General features: G+C 38.8%; 1 protein-coding gene across 1 annotated transcript in view; it reads left to right on the top strand.

The window, feature by feature from the left end:
- The window catches only part of LOC133533961 (tRNA (adenine(58)-N(1))-methyltransferase catalytic subunit TRMT61A), an 88,728-nt gene that overhangs the window by 37,705 nt on the left and 38,501 nt on the right, over positions 1-12,522 (top strand). The window contains exon 5 of the mRNA XM_061873053.1: positions 7,146-7,315. Within this exon, the coding sequence (XP_061729037.1) occupies positions 7,146-7,315 (170 nt within the window). The remainder of the gene's footprint in view (positions 1-7,145; positions 7,316-12,522) is intronic.

The following is a 12,522-nucleotide window of genomic DNA, read 5'->3' as shown; positions in this document are numbered from 1 at the left end:
ACGTCACGTCACGCTATCGAATAAATTTACACTAGGGGTTCTGAATCAGGGGTATTCAAATCTAATAGTTGACTTCTGATTTTAAGTTTCTGTTAGGTTAGTTCATATTGTATCTTTCGCGCCTGTACCGATAAGTCAGTGCATTAAATGGTTATAACGCGAGCGCACGTCTTTTATTTATCACAGTGGCGACGAGGATGGGATTGAAGCCAATTCCGATCCCATAGAAGCCACTACGGCCGTGCAAGGCGGCCAACACGTGCCAACAGCACCGCAAATGTCGCGCGGTAGGGACGCTGCGCACACGCCGTCATTGTTGGGCACGTCTGACGCTCCACCTCCGCTACCATCACGAACCGTACCCATCGCTCCGGCTGTTCCACCGTCATCGAACATTCCACTCGCGCAACAGGAGCCGACGTCTATGCGCCAGCCACCCGGCTCTGCCACCGCGGTACCAGCAGGCAGCGAGGTCGTTCGGAGCGCTCGACTTAGGAATATACCCCGCGTTAATTATAAGTAGCTAGTATTAAGGATTTATGGTGGAGGGATGTTAGGTTAGTTCATATTGTATCTTTCGCGCCTGTACCGATAAGTCAGTGCATTAAATGGTTATAACGCGAGCGCACGTCTTTTATTTATCACAGTTTCATACTTATTCGTAAAATCGATGATAGAGAGAAAACCGTTCATTTTGAGTGTCTTAGTGACGAAGGCTCAATAGGATTGGGATGCGGAAAGCAATCCCGTTTGAATGATAGCTTACGGATTCTCATGAAATATGATGATACGTTTATAGGTGGGCAGGGATCTGTAAAGGGGGCATCTTAGGTGTTTCTAGAGCAAAGGGCAAAAACATAGACACAAGAGGAGCCGTCGCCGCAGTCGGTGCGCTCGCGCAGGCCGCGGGCGAGGGCGGGGCGACGCAAGCGCGGCCACCCCGGCGACGACGCCCCACGCCAGACGCTCAACTTACCTATATTTAGACGGCTTCATTGTCTGCTGCCAAAGGGTTTAATGGTGGTGAACCAAGTAATTTATACTTAAAACTGACTGTGATATGACACTTGATGTTATGATCGTCTGCTCTGCTCCAGGAGGTCTGGGGTATCGCACGATACTAGTGCAGAATTGCGTTTAGTACTTAATTTACATTGTTTAGATACGGAAGACATTTGAAACGTACATATGTAGCAATATATATGTACTTGAAATATTTTACGAATTATACTTTTTATTTTTAGTTCTATCAAGTCAAAAACGCGCATATACGAATATCACAATAAAAACGACAAATTCGCAATAAAATGTAAATGATCAATGATCATGGAACGGAACATTTTAAGTTCAAATGTAACATTTTGTCTTATGATGAGATATTTCATGTACTTATAGTACTTAGCTAACCATTGTAACCTGATGGCAATGGAATAGTTTAAACCATATCAATAATTAATTTCCAATCAGATCGCAGAACAATACCGTCTGCGCGCGAGTGCGACCCCATTACGGTGCGTATGCGCAGACTATATTGCGCCAGTGGTTGCACTATGAAAGTCTCGAGTCAAGTCGCAGTATAGTACGTACAGGCGGTGTGCAGTTTGTTCAAAACAAAATGTTTTGAATACCATAGTATTTTCGGCTACGAATATTTTAGGGCCATAAACTTAAGTGACCTCAAGCACACTACTCTGTTATGATGGCATATCAAGACAAGTGAATGGCAAACTCACCAGTGTAAAAATACCGATGAGGTGATCGGGTACACTGCATGTAAAATCCACCAACTCCAGCTATAATAACCACCCTCCATTTCATACCAATAACATGACAATTTATCGACTCGATTTGGCCATGCTCATATTGCTGATGCATGCCAGGGTCATCCCTGGCATTAAAAATCCTTTAGGATATTAATAGGTACTGCAACATATGATGGAATCACAAATACTTACTAAAGGTTTACTCGTAGATATAGTTCGTGTCATCTACGATGACGCGCAGATTTGTCAAATCAAACCTTTAATGATATGACAATACGAGCTGAGGCACGCATCGTCGTGAATGACACAATCTATAGTTGGCAAACCATTGTGCGCATAAGCCTTGTCTTTGATAGTACTTCAGTGTAGATTGTACCTACTGTTCTAGCATATTCTGTATTCTAGGGCTCACATGTGATTTCACCGCGTTATCTCGCCTAATACATCAATGGCTTGTCCAGTATTGTTAGTGACGGTCGGATCTATTGTGATTACGTTGCGTCGCTTCGGAGTAGTGATGGGCCTATATATCTATTGGTGGTGAACTTATTAGAATATGATGCTGTTTGAGAAATCACATGTTGATGTAGATAAGCAATTAGGTGACAGCTGTGTTATTAGTTAAAGAAACTCATTGGCCTTCGAGTATCAGAAAGATTAACCCCTTATTTATGGATCTTAACCTGCTAATTCTGAGGTCAAACCTATTTTTAGTTCTCAGACCCTAGTGTCGAAGAGACAAGGCTAAAATTTACCCAAAACAATTACGAATAACGGCATGTAACTAGTGTTTTTCCGTTATAAGCAATCGTTTGAAACACAACCTGAAGCACAGGTTAGCATGTATTCTCTAAATCTAAGTAAAGTTGATTTTGAAAACTGTATATAAAGTGAAAGCTCTCGGCTTCGATCTAGAATGCCCGCTTATTGCCATGCCAAGCCACGTCACTCATCACTAATACATCACTATACTCCCAACAATACAAAATCATTAAGTAATCTTTATTATATATCATAACATCAAAGTTATCGATAAAGTTTTCCCATCACTAGCATCATTGTGAGTGAATGAGGTACTTATTCCACAAAGCTTTTGTTACATAACGTTTAGCTAAATAGTTACAAAATATACAGGCCAGGATTACCCCGCCTTTCTCGCAACAAGAACAACGTATGTTTTATTTAAATTTAGAGATACATAAGGCCTTTTCGACTTAGATAGTAGTGCTAGTGTCGATACTGCTTTATGCTTGGCAACAAATCTCATACATTGTTGCATACAACGCAATATTCTGAATGGGACCGAGTCGAATTGCGAATTAGATCAGTTTTATTTAAGACATTGAGTAACGCATTTTTTGCAATACGTATCGGAAATAGCGTTTAGCACTACATCATTTACTTCGTGAAAATATATAAAATTTTGTTATCGAATGATTAGATTTTATAGCCATGTCAACGTGATATAAGTTCATTAGCATACAAGTACCTACATTCTTCCCTTTATTATTTTCGAAATGTCGCCTAATAGAGTGACTCGGTATAAACATGGAACTTCAATCATTTATGTTAAATAGTTCTGGTATGACTCACGATGATTTAAATTTGATCACCTTTAGTCAAGAGTAATGTAAACGGATTACTTTGTAGAGACGGTATAATACTGAATGACCCATTTTCATTCTTCTTAAATGTACTACACTAGAAAACTTTTTCTACTCAATATCGAGTTGTAGATAAAATCAAAATAGTTCCAAATTCAAGCAAATTACTATAATTGTGTGGAGTCACTGGCCATCTAAACCGCACCTCTGATCGCCTAAAGCTTCCACATAAACTAACAAGCCAACCGCTAGATTTACCAGATTTACGACACATCCTAAAGGCAAAGCTACGCTGGGACACAGGCTAGTAAATAAAGAAGACTGACAATCCGCATACAACGCCGCGATAATTGTCACTGAGATGGCGCTAAATATTCTAAAAACTCGCCTAGCCACTGTCATAGGGCAAAAAATAGGAAATAGGAAATTCGCAACGAGTGGTGATAAATTAGAACACTCCCGCGACACGAGTTGCGAATTACCTATTTCACGTGTATCGTACAACGTTTTACAGTACATATGGCTCTTTAATGTTTCGACATATGCACGGAAAGTGTACATTATCGCACACGTGCGGAAAGTAGCACCATATGTACTGTTAAATATGTATATTATTATTCTTACCATATTACACTATATATGGCGGCATAATTTTTTAACCTTCTCAGAAAGCTCACCAGATTTTATTTAGTCGTATGGCACAAGTAGATAACATATAGCTCACCAGATGGCGCTATTAAACAGAAAAGTTTTCTTAGGGTTCCATATCCAAAGGGTAAAACGGGACCCTATTAGTAAGATTCCGCTGTCTGTCCGTCTGTCTATCTATCCGTCTGGCACCAGGCCGTAATTCATGAACCGTATTAATTAAACAGTTGAAATTTTTACAGAAGGTGTATTTCTGTTGCCGCTATGACAACAAATACTAAAACCAAACCCATACAACAAACATGATTTTTTGCCGTTTTTTTGCGTAATAGTATCCAGTCCAACTCGCACTTGGCCGGTTTTTATTCTTTTGTCCCTTATTTCAACGAAACACTTCTGTTCTCTCTATCACTCTTCTATATTAGTGCGATAAATGGTTTGTTGAAAACGATTTGTTGTCGTAGCGGAAACGATTGTCATCTTGGCTACGCCCGCTGATACATTTTGTAGCAATTTTAATACAGCGTAGTTAAATTAAAGGAATTACTAAAAATACATATAAATGAATTACTAAAGTGATTATCAACTAAGGTTTGTATTGCTGTTATATGTTACATGGTGTCTGTTTAAGTGTAGGTATTAAGTACACTGTAGCAGTGTAAGTTTGTTGTATTAATTTGCCTCTGTCCGGGGTTAGCAAGCGCGGGTTAGCCGAACCGACAAGGTTGCATAGTTTAAGGCATGGTGTCCTCGCTAATCTGTCAATTAGCCGGCATTCCTGTCCCGTGAACCGCGTGGCGCAACCGAGGATGACTAACTATTGTTCCCCCGGTCAACCTTTAACGGAACCTATAAATACTAACTTAAATACCATACATTCCAATTCTAACCATTGAAAGACCTAAACGGCAAATGTAAACAAGTATTACTTAACTCGTTTTCTATAGGTACCTTAAGCACACATAACTCAAATATTAAAAAATATGATACAACGAAAAACTCAGTAGGGATCGATTTTGTGCGATATAAGTCACAACGGCCCGATTCGAGGAATGAGATACGATAACGATAAGTTCTGGTTTAGGTAAGTTTTCATTTAGATATCATTTGTATGTCGTATAATTGACAGAAGCAGCTCGATTCGGGTAACCAATGTCACTTTGACGCTAGAAATATCGTAGATGGATCATATTGGGATCACAGCGGAATCGAAATAAACGCCAATGTTGACATGTCGTTTAGTTATCGATCTTTTAAAGATCTTAAACGTGTCTTAATTCTTCAAATCGGGCCGAAATGTAGCAACACTTCTATTTAGCAACACTTTCTGTGTGGTTATGACTACGAGTAGATATGTATTTTTCTCTAAAACTTAAACTTACAAATGGAGTCGGTCCAGCTCCAGCCTCTGCATGACATTTGGTTTGGCAAAGTGTGGTAATGTCATCATTAATGTCAATTTTGTATGAAAATATGACGTATAAGTATGTATATACCGGAGAGTATGCTCCCTCACATTTTTCTGTTCAACTAGGTGCAAAGTTAGATTAGACAGACTATAACTAAGTCACACTTATGATTTGACCTGAATACCTACTTATTATAGGTAAATGTAAATGCACCTTTAGTGATACATTAAAAAGACGCACCAGGCACTAATTGGATCGGACGGTTCAGTCTGATCTCATATTTATTGATCAAATAGATACATTTTACTCTAGTTATACTCGTATGAGTGTAAATTTAAAACAACAATATCTGCAACGAAAGTGTATTCGATATAAAATCAAACGTAAATCGCGCGCGTATCCGTATGAATAATAATGTAAACAAAGCGTATGAGATGTTCCAATAAGATTTTTTACTTTGTAATAAATGTCAGTGCTTAAGCACATTAGAATATTAGATTCCAATCAGAAATGTTTATTAGCTATATATATACTCGTATCAAACGTTCATCTATGATTAATTAGCTTTAATTAAAGGTATAAAGCTGTCGATATGCCGAAGAAATCCTTGTTAAGGCGATCGTAAGCTGATCGACACCAGTGCGACGTGACTTGCGATACATTAAGATAGCGCAGCATATTTCGCCACCTATACGCGTACGTCGTACTCATATTATCCCCTTTAATGGCTTCATTACACGACCGACTACATTATGCTAATAGAACCAGCGCGGCTTATTATATCATCCAGGCACGCGATACGCATTTTAAAAATACAACAATTTTAAATTCGCCCCCCGCCGTGACGCGGCCGCTCCAGACGACTCTGATTGGCAGAGTGAGTGACGTACGCTGTCCTTATTGGTCGATAAGATTTGACAGATAAAATCCGGCGGCCCACATAAAAGACGATGTGTCGTTTCCCGGGCATTTTGGACTTGTAAAAATTTCAAAACGGTATCGCGGTAACAAAAAGGTTTTCTATCTACGGTCCGGGCGTATCACATGGGAATGAAAACATCTGTCGACGTTTTGTTATGTCTGGATCGTTTTTTACATGCGCGGGCGCATTATGAAGTGGTAAGACGTCGTGGTTTTGTTTGGATTGTGTAATAGCGAGGTCGATCGCCCCCGGCGCGTGTCAAACATTGTTACGGGCCCGAACGGGTCCGGCGTCGCGAGGCGAGAGCCCTTTGGTCATTATCGTGCCTTATGATAGGGGACTCGGTATCCCGCGAACTGGAGCTCCAATAAGGTCAACGACTTTGAGATATGAATTTATACGTATGTTAAAATTTACTCAAGGAGATCATACCAATTACATTATAAATTCTATAATAACCTCTTACTATTTAGCTGAACCTAAACGTAGATAGGTACTTTTCGTGCTTCTATATAAAGATATGTTTAACAAACATGGAAACTATAGGTCTAGATTAAGATACGAAACTGTAATAATATTTTTTGTATGACCGTTTGTTTCATATTTAAATAAAGAAATAAAGAAAAGAATATACCCGTAGAATCAAATAATGTGTCTGCGTTTCAATTAGTACCAAATGTACCAATCATCAAGCTTTAGAAACCTGAAAATATAATTTGAATAAATCCATTAATGTCGTCCTTAAGCTATCCTATCCTAATAATTAATTTCTTAACTATAACATATTCTCACTTTCCAGGTGGACGGTTCTGCTCTTTCTCACCATGCATTGAGCAAGTCCAGCGCACGTGCCGAGCCCTGACTAACAACGGATTCCAGGAGCTTGCGACTTTGGAAGTGCTGCAGACTGAGATCAAGGTCACCAGGAGGACCATCCCAGTGAGGGATCTATCGTTTTTGAAACACAAGGTTGGTGATATTGTTTTCACAGAGGGATCTTTTCCTTTTTTTCATCGCTTGTCTGACAAGTTCAGGGCACGTGTCTAGCCTTGATTAGCGACCGGTTGCAAACTGAAAAAAAATCACCTCCTAGGGTGGACCATCCCCGTAGATATTTGATATTTTTTTAAATACTAGATCACTAAAGACTTGCATTTACCATCTAATCCGCTTCAACTCCTCTGGATCCTGTATCGTATAGTGATAAGTAAAAAATAATAATTGGATATTTCATAATTGTTTCGTCGTATAACGGAATTGATTTTTGACGACCTGTCTGGCCTAGTGGGTAGTGACCCTGCCTATGAAGCCGATGGTCCCGGGTTCAAATCCTGGTAAGGGCATTTATATGTGTGATGAGCATAAATATTTGTTCCTGAGTCATGGGTGTTTTCTATGTATTTAAGTATTCATAAATATTTATATATTATATATATCGTTGTCTAAGTACTCACAACACAAGCCTTGTTGAGCTTACTGTGGGACTTAGTTAATTTGTGTAAGAATGTCGTATAATATATAAAATATATATGGCACGATATGTCGAATACAAGATGTTGTTGTGCCCCAGTTATGACAACCACTAGATTTTTACTAATTTCTAAAGTTTGCACCTATCCAAGGCATACTCTGCCATACTTTATTGCCTTTATTGGTATGTATGTAATTCTTATGGATAGTTTGAGTTACCAACACTCAATGGGCAAATGACTATTATTTTATTATACTAATATAATATGTATATGTTTTGTATTTGGAGCATATTTGCATATCTGTGAGTTGAGCCAACTAATTGACTGAATTAATTAAGCCCGAACATCTCTACCTATATAGTTCTTTCCGTTTGTCCGACACATTTGTATTACTAACCTAACTTAATTCCTACATCGATATTTATCTGCCAGTTAAATTGGTATAAATATAAGAGATATTTTGTATCCCATAAACGGCAATACGTCTTCAAGTCGATTGGTTTCCCATTGCTCCTAATTAAGAAAGTGAGCGAATGTGGGCCACACCGCTGACCTCTGAGACTGACACATTTAGTTGACTCACTTATAGGTTCCGTGGATGACTACACTAGAGATGGGTTTATATCAGGATACCACTAATACCAGTGTACCGACATAATGTGGTACTTCCAGTTTTGTATTTTATTAAACGGATTATTACCCGTCCTCCATCCTAGTACCCTGATTATAATTACTAATTGTACAAAAACGTTTTTCTTTGTTTTGTGGTTTTCTCGAAGACTGTATACCTATTGTCTCCCGAGAGGCTGTTAATGCCGAAATGCCGATTGAATTTAGTTGTGTATTTGAATTTAGAACTCTTAGTTACACAATAAAAGTTCAAAATATATTGTGGAATAGGTACAAAAAATTGCACGCAAGTTCTCATGAGGATAAATGAACATACTCAACTTTATGCGAAATTACTCTGTACGTAGTACGTACAAGCACAAGGAAATTGGGCACTAATAAACAAGTCAATTCTTTATAGAAATTATATTAAGAACAGATAAGTACTTATTTTGTTGAATTGGTATTATTTTCTGGGGTAAGTGCACATGCACATCCCTAAACGCCCCAGGTTCCGAGGATCGATTGTAGCCAGTAATTGACAACCTTACTCGCTTGCGACATACGTTGCCTATGCGCAGATGATCCAAATTAAGCGGTTGATGCAATGGTTTAATCATTTCACTTGTTTCGTGGTTCGTTAGGAGCTACAGTTAAGTTCGTGAATTGCAAATTGCTTATTAGGTCGTTAGTTAGATGTCATGACTCTATTGCTATAATTTATGTTTAGGGTAAGAATATTTAATTAGAAGTCTTATATCAGGGTATTTTATTGAATGTATCATTATTCATTACCATTACTAATTGCAGAGGTCGGATATAAGCAATGTTGGCGGGTTATTGAACTACTATTTTCGCACATACGGACGATGTACCTATAGTTTTATGAAATTGACATAAATAGGTGCCAATTTCACTTGTATGTCTCGACCTCAGTAGTAGTAGTGTAGAGTCCTACTCGACGTGATGAGTAACGTGACGTGATAAATCGAACTCGACATCCCAAAAAAAAGTTTGTAAAGTTATACGAGGTTCGAAGCATTACAGTTTTGGTATGTTTTTGTGGCATAATTCAATAGAATTATCTTCGGCTAGCCAAAATAATCCATTTAAATTCCATGTTACCAGCCATGGTCTGGTAAACTCCCGCAGTGGGAAGGTCTATTTCAAATTTATTTTAAAGACAGAAATTTAAGGAATGCCAGCTGGAGGGTGAATTGATCAATGTCAATGATCATCTTTCTAGAAATTATACTTCGTAATTCCTTTAATTAAAACGTGACGAAATTGCTACTAGTGTGGCTTCTTAGCCTCAACTATGGTCCCATCTGGCAGAAAGCACGAAACTCGGCATGCCTAACCTAAAAGCTACATGCATGCAAAGTTTCGTGCTTTCTGCCGAATGGCTATGGCTACGATACCTCCATACTAAATCGAGCTAAGGAGCCGCACTATACAAAATGTACCAGATACTCGTACTTGTAGCTATTAAAGTTCCTCGTCGGCTTAACTGTTTTTAAAGTTAATCTAATAAAGCATTTAATCCTACATTTACTACTGGCCCTATAAAGTATATCCCTCAAATTACTGATATATCTCAATTACTAATGCCCTTTGTAAACCGCATGGATTTCGATTGCAATATAATGTCCCAGCCGGCTCACATAAATCCATAGTACGTGCCGTGTACCTAAATTGAGAGTATAGACGTGTAGTAAATCACGGTAGGACCACATCGTTCGTACCTAATTGCCTGATTCGGTGCGTTCCGAATGATTGCACAGGACCACCTATTGCACTCCACATGGTACCGGCAAATTTGTTCAACATTAGTCATCGCCTTTATCCGAGAATCATAGGTTCGGTTTACTGGATATAGAATGTTATCCGTACAGTGCGGTTTTATAATTACAAGATTTATGGGTAAGAAAGGTCTTCTGTGAGGTGGAAGTATACATAGCTGCAAAAGTGCATCCTATCGTGTTTTAGTTTGTTATACCTAATTGACTTAATATAGCTTAAAACTATTTTGCTTTACTATACTCCTACTCTACTGCATACACATTCGTATGCAGTGGTGCTAAACTAATAGTATTGCTGACTCGAAAACAAAACGTTTATATCTTCTTTTCTCTTCTTCTAGTAACTTTCCAACTTGTCAAAGTTGGCAGTCTGCTTCGCATTTTTCTCCCGGTCTTTGGCAAGGTCCTCCCGGTCTTCGGCAAGATTGAAAAGCGCAGCAGCACTTGTGATTCCAGTCTATATCCAAGTATTATGCAGCCACAATTTGTACCCATACTATGTACAGTGTTTTACTACTAGTACCTACGAGTTGAAGAACCAAGCGAACCCGTCTGTCGACAGACGTCGTCACGTCGCGGTATGAATGGGGTACGAGTATGAATGGCCCCTATCGAACTATACGCGATCCTGGTAATTGGGAGGCACAAGCACATCTTGCCCACAGTGAAAGGATTGTAGTCAGTATTTTGACTTCGTACGGCTACACTCTACACATTATGATCTGCTTTGTCTAAAGGTGAACTCTTTCAACAATCCTCCAGTCTATACAGTTAGAGCCAAGTGGCAGCTACAAAACTTCTAATATTTTATCTTCGTCTTCTTTTCTAGTCGAGGTTCCTTTTTCATATGATGGATGCCCAGTAAGCAGCGGTGTTGACAGCCTGGCTGTCGCGTCCCTCAGATCCAGCTCCGAGCAGTGATGCGGGCATGCGGGTGCACGCTAGTAGATGTGGTTTGCGTTGCAGTGTCGCAGCTACATTAAGGTTAAGGTTGTCTGGAAGAGACCGCTCTTTAGCGATAAGACCGCCCGTTGTCTACCATAGTCTATACACAACATAGACTATGGTAGACAACGGGCTTAATTTGTATGTCATTTTGTTGTTTTCATATTGGTGAACAATAAAGAGTATTTGTATTGTATTGTACATTGAGTCGAGGGGCTACGGAGCAGTCCAATGTTAAATATTTCAAAATGCAACAAGCTGGGAGCAAGGGAATGAATGAATGAATGGACGACTAAAACACACCACTAATATAACGCTATCGTAGGGCTACGGTACTCCGGTACGGTAATTCGATTGTCATATAACTACTCCGATGAATTTGATAACAAACCCCGACTGAAAAGGGAAAAACAGGGCTACGTAAATGAGATAGCAATATAGGTACGTGTCAAGTTAATATACGTGTTATGTTACAATCGTGCGATCCACGGGTGCGTGAATACGGTCGTACGTCTCTACGCTGAGACTGACGTAGATTGAAGCATACGTTGTACTAACTTGAAGTGTATGGGGTTCTGAACCAGCCATCACTGTGATTGGTGCGCGGCAAGAATTAAATAGGATCGATTGATTGATTAGCTTCTGAGCGTGAGAAAATTGAGAACGGATTTTCGAAGTAGATTAAGTAAGCTAAGGGGTTCCGAACTAGCGCGAAACTCACGCTTCGTACAAATCTACCTCGGTTCATATTTAAAAGCGATATAACTGTAAAATCTATGCATAGGAATAGGCTTTAATACTCACAATAGCATTTGAAATTTTTTTTTCTTTTTTGCGCATCATTATGTTAAAAAGGAAAACCTTACACAATTTCCCAACGAATGTTGATAAACCAAAGACTACAAATAAAATAACATCTTACAGACAGGCTACTAAGAAGATCGTTCTTGGGAAATTGTATAAAATTTTATAACAAGATACTAAAAAATGTCACCGATCTTACAGACTCTAAATTCAAAACTGTTGTTAAGCAAAAACTCATTTCGCGAGCATACTAATAAAATAAGTGATCATGGATAGGGATGTTTGGCAATGATAACGTCCTGTGTTAGCAATCTAACTAGTGCATTACATTTCTATAAGAAACTACCCACTCACTGTATGTTATTTTATTATATATCATTTTTAAATACCATATTAATTTAAATACCATATTAATTTAAATTGTATTTATTTTATTTAATGATGATTTAATTAAAGATGTGTCCCGCCGAGTTTGGGATACCCTCCTACAATTTAAGAGGGATTTAAATCTTCTCGGGTCAGAGGTTAGAGCCGGCGTAGCTTT

Source organism: Cydia pomonella, chromosome 2 (assembly GCF_033807575.1).
Source record: "Cydia pomonella isolate Wapato2018A chromosome 2, ilCydPomo1, whole genome shotgun sequence".
Classification (NCBI taxonomy): Eukaryota; Metazoa; Arthropoda; class Insecta; order Lepidoptera; family Tortricidae; genus Cydia; species Cydia pomonella.
The sequence above is the reverse complement of the archived record's forward strand: the minus strand, read 5'-3'. Positions and strand labels throughout refer to the sequence as shown.